Source organism: Erythranthe guttata, chromosome 2 (genome assembly GCF_056151865.1).
Source record: "Erythranthe guttata isolate IM_541 chromosome 2, IM_541, whole genome shotgun sequence".
Lineage (NCBI taxonomy): Eukaryota > Viridiplantae > Streptophyta > Magnoliopsida > Lamiales > Phrymaceae > Erythranthe > Erythranthe guttata.
In genome coordinates, this window is record NC_142534.1 from 15,914,639 (window position 1) to 15,931,385 (window position 16,747).

Below are 16,747 nucleotides of genomic sequence, written 5' to 3' on the forward strand. Positions count from 1 at the left end.
AGCAACATAATGCAGAGACAAAAAGGCGCCATGTTTTTCCTCACAGACAGTCGCTCACACACACTGATACATACACACACACGCAGAGAGAGATAGAGAAAGAGAGAGAGAGAGAGAGAGAGTTTTAGAGAGAGAGGGAGGGAACAGAGTTAGGGTTGATTAACAATGGAAAGAGAGACGATTACAGCAACGAAGATGATTTTCTCACTAGCTCTGGGAATTTTTTCACTGTTTCTTCTCCGATTTCTGAATGCTTTGGTCGTGAAGCCGAGAAAACTCAGATCAATACTCGAGAAACAAGGAATCAGAGGCCCTCCGCCCTCGATTTTGTACGGAAACATACACGAAATGAAGACGATTGCTCAAATTCAGAAGCCTCTGTTAAAAAAATCACCAGCCCGGCCCGAAGATTCGATAGTTCATTCATGGTTCCCCTCCGTCTTCCCACACCTCGATCAATGGAGAAATCAATTCGGTAAACCGCAAATCCATCACTTGTTCTTCTTCTTCCCTCAAATTAATTACTAATTTTCCCGCTATTTTCAGTAAGTGTACAGAATTTGTTTTGTATTTATTGTATGTGTATCTATATCGGACCGTTTTCCCCCTTTTCGGATATAATTGATGATCGTTGGAAATTTAGGTTAATAATCGCTGTAATTATCAACAGTTTCGATTTGCTTTGAGATTTGGGGTTTCGTTTATTTGTGCATAAAACCGATCGAAAAGAGTGTTCAATGCTCACAAATCCACAGACAAATATATAAAACAACATGTTATTGGAGAATGACTTGAGATACAATGGGCAGGGCCGATTTTTTCGTATTCGACCGGAAACATACAGATACTTTGCATTACAGATCCAGAAATGGTGAAGGAATTGAGCCTCCACACATCCTTAAATCTCGGTAAGCCTTCGTATCTATCAACAGAGCGTGGTCCTTTGCTCGGTCGAGGCATCTTATCATCCAACGGCCCTTATTGGGCTCATCAGAAGAAGATTATTGCACCTGAATTTTACCTAGATCGAGTCAAGGTATATAATATAGCCAACTCCTTCAATTAGTTTAATATGGATTTTTTATTTTATTTTTTTAATGACTGGTTTCTTTGATAGGGTATGGTGGAGTTGATGGTAGAATCCACATCAACTATGTTAAAAGATTGGGAGAAGAAAACCGAGAGGTGTAACGAGAAGGTGGAAATTAGAGTAGATGAGGATTTGAGAAGTTTGTCAGCAGATATAATTTCGAGAACTTGCTTTGGAAGAAGGTATGCACAAGGGGAAGAAATATTCAGCAAACTTCAATCGCTTCTAAGGGTAATGTCAAGGGGAAGCATCGGAATTCCCGGTTTAAGGTATTGCCCATCTTTATTTATCGAATCATTCGTACTAACGAAATGCTAGCACGAGCTTGATGGAATCGCACTTTCTAAAATTGTGGCAACAAAAACTCGTTTTTTCATGGGCATGGCTGACGTTAATGGTGTAAAAATTAAAATGTAAATGAAACAAGTCGAGTTGAAAACATGATTGTTCAAGTTTGTTAAAGATTGGTTTTAATTAATAGTCTAATAGAACCCTCGTTAACCAAGTTGAATATGAATTGAACTCGAATATAGCTTATTTTTATGGTTTATTGCATTCGGCACATCTGTGTTTTCTCTAATTGTTAAAAACTCCGCATTTTTTTTAGCAAACCATCCCAAAAAAACCCATGTATGTGTTATACATGGGTATGAAATGCAATAAACTTGTAGTTTCGTTGCAAGTAGGTCAAGGTCAAGCTGATCTTCATATCTCATCAAACAAAAATATGTCTCTAATGACGCAATCTCATTTAATAGGCACCTTCCTAACAAGCACAACAAAGAGATATGGAAATTAGAACGCGAGATAGACTCGAAGATACTAGAAGTAGTCAAAAGTCGAGGCGAAGGTGATGGTGAGGATAACAATAACAAGAAAGACCTTCTGCAATTGCTATTAAGTGCAGCCGAGAGTTACGGAGATGACAGCAATAGCATACCTGGAGATATCACTCCGAACAAATTCATAGTGGATAACTGCAAGAACATATATTTTGCTGGTCACGAGACCACAGCCATTTCGGCAACTTGGTGCTTGATGGTACTTGCAGCTTATCCTTATTGGCAGGATCGAGCTCGTGAAGATGTGCTTGAAGTATGTGGCACAAATGTCCCGACTTCTGATATGCTACGGAATATGAAAGTGGTACGATCTCTTTAACAATTTTTACGACTATCTTATTATCATATGCTTTAGGGAAAAAAATTGTAAATCATGGTAGTGAAGTTGAGAAAATGGGTTAAAACTAGAGGTGGAAATCGGACAGATCGGATCGGAATCAACACTTTTGGAAAAGTTCCGATTTATTTTTTTATTTTTTTGGTAAAACCCTAATATAAATTCCGGTCCAAAAAAAGTAGAAATCGAAATTTCTGAAATTGGAATGAAAAACGTTGTTCCAAAATTGGAAATTTTCCAATAGGAATCGGCGTCATTTTTAAATTCCAAATTTTTATCCGCCTAAAGTACAAAATACCTAATCATATTGATGTACAAGTGTAATTTTCAGAAATTCGTTTTGGAGTTTTGTGGGGAAAAAGGTTTGCAAATTAAATTTGGATCGGGAATCCGAATCTTATCTACATTCCAATTTTGATCTAAAATAAAAAGTTTCGGAAATCGGAATTTTCGTAATTCGCATTAAAAGACGTTAGTAATCAGAAAGTTTTGGATCGGGATCGGGATCGATTGAAATCGGAAATTTCGTTCCGATCCCACCCCTAGTTAAAACCTCGTGTTTTCCTTAAGAAGTCTTACATCTCATGCAAAAAGCTAATACAATCGTAAGCTTCCTACGAGGGGGTAACGGCCCCCACCACTTCTTGAAAACCCCACTATTTTACGTAGAAGTTTATTATCTTTCCGAGTAGTCCTCTAGTGTTGTGGGACCCACCCCCCTTGTAGAATTATTAGTGTGTTGAAAAATCGAAATTCGTCATCTTTCTTGCATAATTATTATAGATAAACCGATATTTCTCAAAGAATCTAACCTAATTCCAAAAATGGCAGCTGTTGATGGTGATTCAAGAAACCCTACGTCTCTACCCACCGGTAGCTTACGTGGTGAGAGAAGCCTTGCAAGATATCGATTTCAAAGGGCTGAAAATCCCGAAGGGCATCAACATTCAAGTACCCATACCCGCAATGCACCAGAGCATAGACCTGTGGGGCCCGCAAGCGGGTCAGTTCGATCCGGAAAGATTCTCCAACGGGGTTTCGGGGGCTTGCAAGATTCCACAGGCTTATATGCCGTTTGGTGTGGGGAATCGGATCTGCTTAGGTCAGCACTTTGCCATGGCTGAACTGAAAGTCATTCTGTCACTTGTGCTGTCCAAATTTAGGTTGTCTCTTTCGCCGGAGTACCGCCACTCGCCGGCGTTTAGATTGGTTGTACAGCCGGAATATGGAGTCAGTGTTCTTCTTGAGAAACTATGATGTTCTTTTGTTCTACTGTTTATCATGCATCTGTATCTCTACATCTGTACGTGTACTTTTCTTCAATGTGTGCATTTCTTTTTTCACATTAAGGATTGACACTTGAAAGTCGGATGGATCGGATCGGATTTGGTCGGAATTTACTTTTTTGGAAATTTAAAAAAAATGTTCGGAAGTACAAAATAAATTCCAATTCCAAAATTTTTGGAATTTAAAAATTCATCAAATTCTAAAATGCCTGGAAATTTCAGAATTTCGTTTGTTTTTTCAAAAATAACATAAGTTTTGAAATTTCATCACATAGCGGAAATTTTCTGAAAATTACATAATTTTCCGAACTACGTTGATAAGTGTTAAAGTAAAACTAATAACTATTAAATTTAAGTTAAAAAAAATACACCACATCATAATATCCAATAAAACTTATAACAATAATCCAATATGTCAAAATGCTAAAACAAAACTTATATCAAATTAATCTTTCACGAAAAAAATTAAAATAAGTATTTATAATATATATTATTTATTATAGGTGTATTTTTCGGAAAAAAGAATTAGAATTTCTCAAATTTAATTTTGGATTTTTAAAGAACTAAAATAAAACATGAAACTGTAATTTTTTACTATGTTTTTTTTAACAATATAAAATCGAAATACAGTGTGCTTAAAAATGGCTGTAAAAAAAAATAAAAAAATAATTTTTATTTTATCAAATAAAAAAGTATAGAATCCTGACCAATATTTCGTCATTACAGAATGAGTGTACACGTGTGGAATAAGTGGAACGGTCAACAGTAAAATTTCACCTATAAAAATCGTGTTCGACCCTCTCTTGCACGAAACACAATAGATTTTCTCAATTTTAATTGCTAGGGTTTCTGTATACCTGTCTCTCTCGCGTACAACCGGCGCACATACATACATACAACTACTCAACTATCTAATTTCCGATCGTTCTTTCAATTTTCGTGAATTCTTCTGCTTCTGAATTGAATTCGTGAAGCGTTGATCGGTGAATTTCGAAGAAAAAAAAAGATGCCACCGAGAGTGACGAAGAAAACTGCGGCGGGGCCGGGTAGCAAGCGAGCTGTGCGGGGGCGGGGTGCGGCGGCGAAGTTGCAGGCCGGAATTGACCTGAAGGAATCAAACATGAAAGCGGAGGAGGTCGACGAGTTTGAGGCTGCCGATGCAGTGAGGGTTGAGGAAGAAAAAGCACCCGTAGTTACGGCGGAGGAGACGGAACCTGAGGAGATTGTGAAGACGGATGATAATGAAGACGATTCTTCCATGAGTAAGTGAAGATTTATTATTTTCTTGATTTTTTTTATTGGTAAAATGTTGTTCTTGTGAAATTGGTTTTCGTTTGTTGTGTGTTTTAGATCTGTATGTTTGCAAGATTCATAATCTTCTGCTGCATGGATGAACTGTTGTTATGTGAGATTCGATTCACGGGAGTTTCGCGTTTTTTTTGTGTATATATATGCTAAAGTGGTTTGGGTTTTTTTTTTTTCTTTCTAAAAGCAATTGTTATAATTTTGTTCGCGTCTTCTCTGCACTGGTTTTTCTTTTGGTTTTTAAATTTATTAAATTGATTATTGCATGTCTTTGAGGGGGTCGATTTGTCCCAGTTATGGAACTGTTCAATGATTCTGAATCAATTGATGATTTTTCTTCTCGGTGTACATATGGATTTTACTATGACTATTACATTATGTTTTAGAAATGAGATTGACCTAGTGTATTTTATAAAATTCTCTCATTTGGTTATGTGATTCAACCTTTATGTCTATTGTCTCCCCCCTCTCTGATGACGTTGTGGTTTTTTGTGCTCACTTTCAACGTGCAAAAGGTGGTCATGTTTTCTTTTCCTTTTTTTTTCTCTTTGGATTGTGATGTATTTTTCTAAGCAGAGACAACTAGAGTAGGTAGGTATATATTGCTTTTTACCACGTCCGACACCCTTCTTCTAAAGGAATCTTTCTTTATGCTTCTAGTTTGAATAGTCGGAACTTGGTAGGTATGTTTTCTTGTAACTGACAGAAGATTGTTATGAGTTCTGCGAAGTTTTAGTTTTTAGCTGCTAATAAATTCATGACCGTAGATATTTAATTTAGGCTTCAAGAAGATTCGGTAGCAAAGGGCTGTCTTTCAATAATGCTGCTTTTGGAGTATGAATGAATTCTTTCACTGCGTCAAATTGGTTTTTTTGTTAATAATAAGACTTAGTTACCATAGATTCGGAAAGACAGATAATAAAGTAATTAGTGGAGTCTGATTGCAATTTAATATCCCATTCTTCCTTAAAGCTCAATAAATTATTGATAATTTGACACGTGCAATTGGTTAGGTGCGTATCTTTCACAAGCCATAATATAAAGTTTTTTTCCTTTTTAGGGGCGGCGTGGTTGGGGGCCAGGTGGAGGGTAGAGGGTAGAGGGGGTGAGGGAGCCGGGATTGGACCCTAATGGCCCAAACTTTTGATCCAAATTATTAATTTTATCATTTCATTTACGTATTAAAAGGTTAAAAGAAAGGGCAATATTCTAGAAATAATCTAAATGCAGTAAACCCAAGATATCTCGTATCTGGTGTTGCATTCTCTGTTTCCCCCAATTTTCCTTTTGCTTCCATCAGTGTTTCCATTTTTGCATTTCTTCCAATATTTCCACGGTTCACCACCGTCCGTCATTTGCCATTTCCTTCTAAACCCCAAGTAGTAATTATTGACAGGCACCCATCACTGTCACTTCTCTCCCAAAGTAATTAAAAGTCTTCCGATATCTCCGCCGTCTATTCTCCATCACGCTTCACCATATTCTTCCATATCTGAAGGTAATCGGAAGATTTAATCGTTAACTTATGACTATTTTATGATGTTTTAAACAATAAATAAAACCGCATAAGGAAATATCCTTCATTGATTTTCAACAGAACTCTCATCTTCTGAACGAGTGCGGTGGCTGAATGTGTCTTATGCGGTTCCTATGGTTTTATGGGGTTTTTTAGAATTGTTGAGGAAGGGGAAAAAGTAGACACTTTTAAATATGCTCTATAAGTTCGAAAGTCTCAACGCCTTAGTTTTAATGACGGGAAAACCTAGCATTCAATTACATTTGTGAATGATATCTATTTTTTGAAGGAGGATTACTATTTATGTAATTACCATATACAATATTTTATGTTTAAATTGAGATACTGGCTTACAGAATATTACTCTGATTTATATGGTCGTTGCCTTTCGTGGTCTCAGTTACTTGACTTCTCTTTTGATGCCTGTCTTCTTTATTTTACCTTGCAGAGAACAATGAGGCTAAAGAGTCTCTGGATGATTGTGAGCGGCTAGACTTGGAGGATAACGAGCCTGAATATGAACCTGAAGAGGATGGTGGTGTAGATTATGATCCTTCAGAATTGGGAGGTGAAGTAGAGGAAGATCCTGAGGAAATTTACATCGAGGAAGAAGGCGATGCGGTAGAGGAGGAAATGGAAGGTGTGCATGATGTACTTGAACCTGAGGAAGACGGGCAGCGTGTAGAGGAGCGTGCTGAGATGTTTGATACTGCCGAGGAAGATGAACACCATGAAGTTTTCAAAGAAAGACGCAAGCGGAAAGAATATGAAATATTTGTTGGGGGATTGGACAAGGATGCCAGTGAGAGTGATCTTAGGAAAGTCTTCAGTGAAGTTGGTGAAGTTACTGAAGTGAGACTCATGATGAATCCTCTAACGCAAAAGAACAAGGGTTTTGCATTCTTGCGTTTTGCAACTGTGGAGCAAGCAAAACGAGCTTGTGCTCAGCTGAAAAACCCAGTGGTACTCACTTAATCTTATAGTTGTCACGATTACTGGTTTTTCTCTATATCTCGCATGAATATTCTTGACAATCCCGAATTCCAGGTTCATGGCAAGCAGTGTGGTGTTACCCCAAGCCAGGACAGTGATACTCTATTTTTAGGAAACATATGCAGGACATGGACAAAAGAAGCTGTAAGTAGATTGGATAATTTCTTCACTCTTTAGATCTATGATGTTGTTCAAATGATGCTCACTGCTATCTATTGTGCTTCCAGTTGAAAGAAAAGTTAAAGAACTATGGTGTTGATAATATCGAGGATTTGACATTGGTTGAAGACAGTAACAATGTAGCGATGAACAGAGGATTTGCCTTCTTAGAGTTTTCCTCCCGATCCGAGGCCATGGATGCTTATAAGCGTCTACAGAAGAGGGAGATAATGTTTGGTGTTGATAGGCCTGCTAAGATTTCGTTCGCAGATTCCTTCATTGACCCTGGCGATGAAATCATGGCCCAGGTACGCACTTAGATACTTTTGCTTATTTTAAAAAAGTTAACGTTCACTGCTGAGGTTTTGTTTGTATTCTGTTAACTACCATCTGAAGTGTGGCTGAATAATAGGTCCTGGATATAGATTTTGGAGCTTTTAACGTTTATTCTTTTTCCTTTTTTCTTTTCTAGATGTTATATTTTCGAGATGTACTTTTAATATTCATTGTACTGTTGAGCTGAAAAATTTAGAAACTAACAAGCAGTTAAAGTCCATTACATATTGGTTTCTCTATCAGTAGTGAACTTTTTTTGGTGTCATCTAATCCTTTGGTTAAATTCGATGTATGTACCTGTTTGTTGTAGCTTATAGTTGCAAAAATACTCGAACCTTTGTTTTAGTATAGTTACGTACTTAGATGAAATATACTCGACATTATTTAAATCTGAAGATTTTCTTTGTTGAATCGTTGATTACGCTAAATGTGTTGAAAAACTTAGGTTTTATATTTTCTTTCGTTTACGACGCTGTGTTGACTTCATAACTCCAATTCAGGTTAAGACTGTGTTTGTGGATGGTCTATGTGCTTCTTGGGACGAGGAACACATCAGGGGACTCCTCAAAAAATACGGAAAGATTGAGAAAGTTGAGCTTGCTCGTAATATGCCATCTGCCAGGAGAAAGGATTTTGGATTTGTCACGTTTGATACCCATGATGCTGCAGTAACTTGTGCTAAAAGTATCAATAATGAGGAATTGGGTGAAGGAGATAATAAGGTTACTTATAGAAATCAATACGTTTTTGCTTAAAATATTTTTTCCTCCAGTCTTGGATTTGAGTTGTGCTAAACAGCGATATTTTTCAGGCTAAAGTGAGAGCCAGACTGTCAAGACCACTTCAAAGGGGCAAAGGAAAACATGTTGCTCGAGGAGATTTTCGGCCTGGACGTGGATCTATTGGAGGTGTTAGGAGTCCATGGGGCCGCCCTGTTCCTCATAGTATCCCTCTTCGTGGCACCAGAGGAATTGGACCACGTTTTCCTCCTGTAGTTGATCGCGGCTTTAAAAGGCCTGCTGTTATTCGAGACAGAAGACCTGTTATGGATGCCCCTCCAAGGGGCAGGCCTGTTGCTCCTTTGCCGAGGTCCTATGATAGGAGACCACCTGGTATGCTCACCTTTCTCTAATATATTTGAGAGTCGTTTTTTAAAAAAGCGTTATGTACTAATCTCTACTTTACAGTTCCGTCATACCCCAAGAGTGGTGGTTTCAAGAGGGATTATGGTCAGAGGGAGGAGCTTCACCCTAGAAGCAGAGTCCCAGTAGACTATAATCCCAGAGCAACTTCAGATAGACGCCCACCCTACAGAGAGGATTATCCTCACCCTCGTGAATCTGGTTACCCAGATTTGCCTAGAAGCGTCACATCAAGACCTGCACCAAGAAGAGCATATGTTGATGACGGTTATAGTAATCAAAGGTATGAAAGGCCACCTCCAACTTACCGCGAAGGACGTGGGCGCGAATATGATTCTATGCCTGGGACAAAACGCCCATACTCCGCTGTGGTAATTTCTGGAATATGATTCTCTATAGTGTTATATTTGATTTAAGTTCTCGTAATGTGTCAAATATTGACAACTGACTTTTTAAGTATATACATATAAGGATGATGCTCCTCCTCCACGCTATGCTGAGGCAGGAATGCGCCACTCTCGTGCTCGTGTGGATTATGATCTTGGTCCAAGTGCTTCTCATCACTACGGCGACGCATACAGTGATAGGTCTGTTTTGGTTGTTACTTGTGAGTTTTAATGATTTTTTCTCTTTTTAAATGCTTTACATTCTGACCTTTACTTTCATCATGAATGTTAGGTTTGGGAGATCAAATGTAGGATATGGTGGAAGCAGTGGAAGCAGAAGCTCTTTGTCTAGTCAAGACTCTCATGGGATGTACAGTGGTCGTCCGGGTATGAGCTATGGTGGAGGTATGCCTCTGGTTTTATTGTAACTTTTCGTGTTCGGAATTTCGTATTGTCCGTGGTTAATTTCCCTACTTGTTGGAAATAGAGACGCTTACCTTATGCAATTTATGCTGAAAATGTATTTTCTCCTTGCAGGCCCTTATGGTGGTAGTGATGCTGGTGGAATGTACTCGTCAAGCTATGGTGGTGATTATATGCCTCGTGGGAGTGATGTATGTTTGGAATCTAGTCTATCTCTGTAAGATTTTTGTCGTATTTTTTTCTGGCTTTTTAATTGTGCTTGTTCATGAGAATTACAGGTTGGTGGAAGCTCTTACTCCTCGTCGCTCTATCCTGGACGCGGTATGGGTGGTAATAATTACATGGGAGGCAGTGGTTCCGGGTCTTACTATTAAGGTAAGAAGAAATGCTAACACACCAATTTTTTCCTGTGTATTTTGCTATCTTGATGTGTTAGCTAGATTACATGAGGCAGCGAAAGGGTGTATTATTTTACTTGTGGATTATTTTTTAGATTAAATGGATAAACACTCTCAAGCCATAGTTTACGCATCCGTTTTTGAGGGTGCTATACTCGGCAGATATGGAGCAATATGGTTATGGTTAACTTGTGTATGGCAGAAACTGGAATTAAGACGAGGCTGCTCTACTGTAGGACGATGATGGTTTGAAGTTTGGACCTTTAATGCAACTCGTGTATCCCGATGAAGTGATATAAATGACATTCCATGACCTGGAAGAGTGACTCTGAGTAGAATCTTTAGGTGGCTGTATAACGGACCGACGTATTTAAAGATCTGGTTTGGATTTCATCCTATTTATTACTAATGCTGTAAGGACACATAGTTTTTTCAGAACTTAAACGGGGACATGTTCACCAGCTTGCGATAATTTATAAACAATGTCTTTTAGTACTCCTATTGTTTGTCAGTGGAAAAAAAAATGGAGAAAGTATATACTATCCGTTCAGAGGGTAATATAATACTGAACTGATGAAGCTACACGTGGTGTTGAAGGGCCACATGTACTTCTATTTGGTGCAAGGTTTTGGATGAAGCATTTCAAATGATATTTCTCTCTTTTCATTTTCTTATTTTTGGATGGTCAGCGAACTATAATTGGAAATGGTGAAGAATGCCTGTTTAGTTCTTGCCCAAGTTTTTTTTTCGGTTTACCTTGTCGTGGTTGATCATCAAATGGAAGCTCAACATACTTCCCCAAAATATTCAGAAATGAGATAAGAAATATCGGAATCGTAGGTTATATAGGGTGACTGACACCTGGAGATTGAGATTTTCCACCTTGAATAAACGTTCAAAGTTACTTGTTATGATTCGATTCTATATGGTTTGTTGTGAAAGGCTAATTGGCTAACGAGCTTGGTCCTTTGATATGGTTTACTTATTGGTCGGGGTACCATATTTTTGTCATTTTGATGCCATTGGTTTGTTGGAGTGAGTTTGGTCTCTTGAATCTCTTTTTACGTGTTGTGAAAGCAGTTTTTCGTCTTAATGAAGTGAATGTATATGCCTGAAGCTATCTCGACGTAATAGTAAAAATTCGAAGATTATTATTGGATCACACTTAGATGGGATTAGGATGTAGTTACTCACGCTTGAGTTTATCCCACGTTTTCGTTTCTGCCTTATTTCAATTGGTCGTCTTGAGGATCATCGGATCATCTTTTCTGATGAATTTTGTCTTGAAGAGATGGAATGTTTCTCAAGTTAATGTCCAATAGACAATTGAATGAATATTAGTGGATAATGATGCTGCTGAAAATTTTACGAGCTGGGCATTGTCTAGATGTTCTTGCTATGCTTGTAGTGTTGCAAAAAGTCGGAACATAAGTTAAATTTAGGACCTTTTTCCGGGCTTCGTATTGTTTGTCCTTAGTCGTTTGAAATTTGCTTGCTATTATAGATGTCCCATACTATATCGGTATGGTACAAAAGATCAGTAGGAATATGCATCATGCTTTGCTAATTTTATTTCCGGTTGTAGCGGAAAAATGTTGAGGTCTAGTTACATTATTTATTTCTGAAACTGCTAGTGTTGACAGCGGATGTCACCTTAGCAAAATCCTTTTTTGAACCAGGCAAAACTTGCTGTTAATACTAATTGGATTCCGTCGGTCTTGTTTAGAATATCTCTGTTGACTTGTGAGTAGAATTCCGGTAATCTTATATAGTCGTGATTTGCTCGTCAAAACTGTCGGTCGATTCTCGTGTACTAAGAAACCAGGGAATAATCATTCTATGTGTTGGCTGTTTGTTTTGTTTATGTGCTTTAATAATTGTTCTCATGTTTGAGTAGAGTAAAACAGGGTGGGAAAGTCTGAGGTATTATTATATTAGTATTTGGAGGAATATCCAAATTTGATATGTATGTATTATTCCAGTTTCCATGTTTATTTATTTATTTAATTTGTTGACCAGATAATATAAGCTTGTAAAAGGAATGTTTGTAAAATTATTATTTTCTTTTTATATTATTTTTAAATATATAATTCAAATTATTATTTTCTTTTGATAACTATATCATATACCATAGGTGGATTACAAAGAACGTTGTACTATATGGATGACATAAACTGTCAAATATAATTCACTGAGTCTTGTCTTGGATCTTTATAAAATGGTAAATGGTAGGGGTAATTTTGTAAATCCGGATCATGTTTTTCGAAGGGACTCGAGTGAACTATACAAATAATTGAGGGGAGGAAAATGAAATTCAATAAAATAAGTTTATATTCAAATAACCAGATAAGCCGTGGTGTGAGATTTAACATAGCTGAAGTAATATTTACGGAGTGAAAATTGATAGGTCACAGAGTAATTTCGATATCTATTATTTTTTCATATTTGTTTTAAAACCTTGTTTTTTCTCAAACTCTCTAAATCAAGAAAATCTCTTGAAGCTGATATTTTCAACTCGTGCAATAACTGAGGTAAATTCTATATTTTTACAATTCTTGAATTATGCACATCTCGAATAAAAAAGAGAAAAAGAAAAAACTGAATTATGCTATTTCCGTATTGTTCAACACGGAACTCGGTTTTCAATTGTTTTTTTAATTCCGCGTTGTTTAACACAAAATCCCGAATAGTAGACGCGGTTTCGCTATTGTACAACCCTGAATAACCAAATATTTTTCTTTGATAAAATGAAAAATTTACCTGGAAATTGGGATAATCATCGTCCATTTGGTTATTGTTGCTTCCAAGTTGAAAAAATCCGAAAAAAGAAAACGTGAAGTTTACCAAATATTTCGATTAATCTTAGTTGCTCGGTATAATCTCGACGTTCAATAATCGATCTAGACTTATCGGGAACAACATGGGAAGGTGCATTAAAATCATTGACTATGCAATATAGATATTTTTTCTTAAGTGGACCCTTAGAAATGAGGCTATTTTCTTAGCTACGGACACAAACACAAAATCGAAAGTACTTTTCGTTTTCTTCGGAATTTAATTAGTGTCGAAACTACCAGACAACGAAGTTTAAGAAAAATGGCGAGCGACTACACGTTAATGTTGGAAGAAGCTGCCCGTGATGGAAACCTCGAACTTCTAGCAAATCTCGTCAAAGAAAATCGGTCGATCCTCGTCGATTTCAAACTCGCATCCCTTCAAGAATCTCTTCTGCACGTAGCAACGAAATCCAGGGAGCTGTATTTTGCGCGGGAGCTCATGAGGATCGATTCCGGTATTGCAAGAGAGCTCAACAAGGACGGTTTTCGACCGTTGGATATAGCCGTGATCGCGGGCGACTTTGAGATGGTCAAGGAGCGAGATTTATGCCGGCTCAAAGGCAAAGACCGAAGAACCGCCCTTCATTACGCTGCCATCAAGGGGAGAGTGGATGTGATAGATTTGTTGCTCCTTTCGTCGTCTCCGTGTGCCGTGCTGGAAGATGTCACGATTCACGGGGAGACGGCCCTTCATCTTGCTGTGAAGAATTACCAGGTCGATGCGTTTTTCGCTCTGTTGAAATGGCTCGAGGGTCCAGACAAGGAGTCGGTTCTCGATATGGGAGATTGCGACTGAAACACTGTCTTGCACGTTGCTGTTTCGACTAGGCAATATGAGGTAAGTTCGTCTGACGCTTACGTTTTGACCCGACTGCGGTCTTGGTCGAACTCGGAATCTGCCGAGTGGTCAATTGGCTCGGTTTAACTGTTTACTGTGAACCACTTAAGTGAATTCGTATATTTATATTTCTAACTAATATATATGCATCATCGAGAAAGTGTCCTCGTTCGATTTTGCAGTGCGTAGACCTACTTGTTCGCGAAAACATCGCCACTGGACGAACAACAATAAACGTGAACGCGAAAAATGCTAATGGCCTCACACCTCTAGACGTTCTTCACATACAAGATTCGTACGACGTCAAGATCAGAGAGAAGCTCGAATGTGCCGGAGCAATCGGTGCTCCGCAACGGTCGAAAAAGTTTGAAACATGTCTCGAACGAGAGAACAATCTCCAATCAGAAGAACCTTCTAGAAACTGGTTCAAATACTTCAAGTTCCAGATGCAGAGAGACTCCCCTTCCGAAACTCGTAACGCGCTATTAGTAGTGGCCGCACTAATAGCCACCGTTTGTTTCCAAGCAGGCACTAATCCTCCAAAGGGGGTTCTCGATAAACAACCACCGCCACCACCACCACCACCGCCGCCGCCTAATCAAGACTCCGGCGATAGACAGCTTATGGGTCCAGTTGGAGGCTCCGCTCTGGCAGCATTGTCGGCCATATTCAGGTCCCACTCCACATCGTTTCTTTTCCTGTTCGGCAACTCGTTAGGCCTCACTGCATCGACGTGCATTATAATATATCTCACTTCCGGTTTTCCGTTTCAAAGAGAACTCCACATAGCGTTGTACTCTACGATGTTCACTTACGGTTTTGCTATCAGCACTGCCATCGAAGGCGTGCGTGCCGAACAGAAAGCGATGGCTTACGTTCTTGTCTCGATTGCCTTTGCTCTGCCGTTTGCTCAGAGATGGCTGCCTCGGTGGGCGAAGAAAGCTCGAAAGTATTGGAAAAAACGACACGCTAGGGAATCGAACACCACATTGTCTATCGAAATTTGATTTTCTATTATATTGCAAGTGTTGAAAAAAAAAATCGTCGAACATATAATATATATCGTCACAAGTTGTTGCACTATTATGCTATCCCATTATAACTCGAATACTTATAAAATCGATTATACAATCGAACCGCTGATGTCACGACTCGATGACATCGTATAGGTGTTCGTTTAAAAGCATTTTAATCAAGACTTTTGGTTGTTGACTTAAATAATCAATCATAGTTTATACTAATCCCAACCTGTACATGAATATTCATTTCAATGTGGAACACCACTTATATGTATTTTCAATTGCCTAAACCCTCATATATAAGACCTTCATCTTAATCGAACCTCGTAAATTGTCGTATATTTTTTTCTCGACTCGTAATAAATGGCTAGCCCTAGAGGAAAATTTTCGAGCGGGGGTTGGTTTAGGTTCCAGTACGAAGAAGAACGAGATTCTCCGACGGAAACGAGGAACGTTCTTCTCATAGTAGCTACGTTGATAGCTGCGGTGACGTTCCAGGCGGGGGTAAACCCCCCCGGCGGGGTGTGGCAGGACGATCGTGCCCCACACAGGGCCGGGAGGGCGATATACGCGAATCAAGAGGGAGCGTTCTACGTGTTTTTGTTCTCAAACACTTTGGCGCTTTCGATATCTATGGTCATCATTACATCCCTCACGTACGGATTCCCTTTCCATTTTGAGGTTTGGGTCGCGACTCTTTCCATGCTGACGACTTACGCGTCTGCCATTTTCGCGATCGCGCCTGACGAGTCGGTGAGGTTCCGGTACATTTTGTACATTGCGTTCGTGCCGTTTGCTTTCCAGGTGTTGAAGAAGATCGTAAGGAAATTGTCATCCAAATAGTGTTATTATTATTTTCTTTTTTTTCGAATAAATTTGTAGCTAACTATATAGGTGTGCTCGGCAAAATTCCACCTTTCTGTGTAGCTTGCAAGAAAAGTCAGAGATGTAAACTACACTAGCATGCGTTATGTGTGACGAGCTCGAAAAACCATTTACGATGGAACTCAAACTCGATTCATTTGATTTCGCGCTAGTTTTAACAAAACAAGAAAACGTAACAAATTTTTAAATGCTAGCCCACTACAAATGTTTAGCTATTGAAATTATACATTGGGGAGTAAACTAATCTAAGTCGAGACGAACGCAAGTTTGTTTGAATTTTTATATTTGCGTTCGAGATTGGTTTGATAAGCAATCTAGCCGATCTCGAACGAGATTTAATCAAGCCAAACACAAATTTAGCTCAAGTAGTTTGATTTTTCGTACATATTTTATCAAAAAAAAGTTTAATTGAACTCAACTCGAGCCGAACTTCATAACTCATCTAACGATACAACACATTGCACCCACGTTTTCTCTACTCACAAAATTTTTACTCCTTAACATATATAACAACTTCTCAACAAAATAAAATAAATAAATAAGAAAAAAATATCAACAACACCACATAACAAAAGCAATCTTTATATCAACACAAGGAGAGGATGACTTTTTGTTTCTCTCTTGTCTCAATCCCTCTTTCAACTTGTCACATGCCCAAACCAAAGTTACACACACACACACACACACACACACACACACATATATATATATATATATATATATATATATGTATATATATGTGAATGTATATATGTAGTTCCATGATTGCACATGTATAATGTTCCCTGTGAAGAATCAGATACAACTGTCAAATGGAATGACTTGTCTTCAACACCAGAAATAAGCACACCACAAAACCCCATCACTTTTTTCCACTGTATCATCTCACCATTCATTGTCCCTTTCCCCTTTTGGATCTCTCACCTTCTCTCTACTTTCTTTTTTATCATCAAGA

At 38.3% G+C, this 16,747-nt stretch overlaps 3 protein-coding genes across 6 annotated transcripts; all 3 read left to right on the top strand.

Annotated features, from left to right (window-relative positions):
• Window positions 1-3,612, top strand: LOC105954819 (cytochrome P450 714C2). Its single transcript, XM_012978501.2, has 5 exons — window positions 1-475; window positions 810-1,036; window positions 1,118-1,359; window positions 1,849-2,236; window positions 3,101-3,612. The coding sequence occupies exons 1-5, from the start codon at window positions 166-168 to the stop codon at window positions 3,524-3,526; spliced, it is 1,593 nt and encodes a 530-aa protein (XP_012833955.2). The 5' UTR covers window positions 1-165; the 3' UTR covers window positions 3,527-3,612.
• Window positions 3,613-4,279: 667 nt separating this feature from the next.
• Window positions 4,280-10,860, top strand: LOC105954820 (RNA-binding (RRM/RBD/RNP motifs) family protein). Of its 4 annotated transcripts, none has more exons than XM_012978502.2 (12): window positions 4,280-4,817; window positions 6,825-7,339; window positions 7,424-7,513; window positions 7,597-7,836; window positions 8,365-8,586; window positions 8,676-8,976; window positions 9,052-9,377; window positions 9,478-9,593; window positions 9,685-9,797; window positions 9,930-10,006; window positions 10,094-10,190; window positions 10,416-10,860. In XM_012978502.2, exons 1-11 carry the CDS (start codon window positions 4,562-4,564, stop codon window positions 10,187-10,189), a joined length of 2,352 nt encoding a protein of 783 aa, XP_012833956.2. In that variant the 5' UTR covers window positions 4,280-4,561; the 3' UTR covers window position 10,190; window positions 10,416-10,860. The 4 variants fall into 4 exon arrangements, with proteins under 4 accessions (XP_012833956.2, XP_012833958.2, XP_088669222.1 ...); XM_012978504.2 differs by having other exon boundaries at window positions 4,308-4,817; window positions 10,309-10,860; XM_088813096.1 differs by lacking the exon at window positions 4,280-4,817 and adding an exon at window positions 5,920-6,358.
• Window positions 10,861-13,196: 2,336 nt separating this feature from the next.
• LOC105954759 (uncharacterized) lies at window positions 13,197-15,865 on the top strand. The gene is made up of 3 exons (XM_088815046.1): window positions 13,197-13,843; window positions 14,071-14,837; window positions 15,270-15,865. Exons 1-3 carry the CDS (start codon window positions 13,310-13,312, stop codon window positions 15,748-15,750), a joined length of 1,782 nt encoding a protein of 593 aa, XP_088671172.1. The 5' UTR covers window positions 13,197-13,309; the 3' UTR covers window positions 15,751-15,865.
• The last annotated feature ends 882 nt before the right edge of the window (window positions 15,866-16,747 follow it).

Coding starts and splice junctions, on each gene's coding strand:
- LOC105954819 (XM_012978501.2), top strand. CDS start 166: ATGGAAAGAGAGACGATTACAGCAACGAAGATGATTTTCTCACTAGCT. Junction 476..809: donor TCAATGGAGAAATCAATTCG/GTAAACCGCAAA, acceptor TACAATGGGCAG/GGCCGATTTTTTCGTATTCG. Junction 1,360..1,848: donor ATCGGAATTCCCGGTTTAAG/GTATTGCCCATC, acceptor CTCATTTAATAG/GCACCTTCCTAACAAGCACA.
- LOC105954820 (XM_012978502.2), top strand. CDS start 4,562: ATGCCACCGAGAGTGACGAAGAAAACTGCGGCGGGGCCGGGTAGCAAG. Junction 4,818..6,824: donor TGAAGACGATTCTTCCATGA/GTAAGTGAAGAT, acceptor TTTACCTTGCAG/AGAACAATGAGGCTAAAGAG. Junction 9,798..9,929: donor GGGTATGAGCTATGGTGGAG/GTATGCCTCTGG, acceptor TTCTCCTTGCAG/GCCCTTATGGTGGTAGTGAT.
- LOC105954759 (XM_088815046.1), top strand. CDS start 13,310: ATGGCGAGCGACTACACGTTAATGTTGGAAGAAGCTGCCCGTGATGGA. Junction 13,844..14,070: donor TCGATATGGGAGATTGCGAC/TGAAACACTGTC, acceptor TCGATTTTGCAG/TGCGTAGACCTACTTGTTCG. Junction 14,838..15,269: donor TGGGCGAAGAAAGCTCGAAA/GTATTGGAAAAA, acceptor CGACTCGTAATA/AATGGCTAGCCCTAGAGGAA.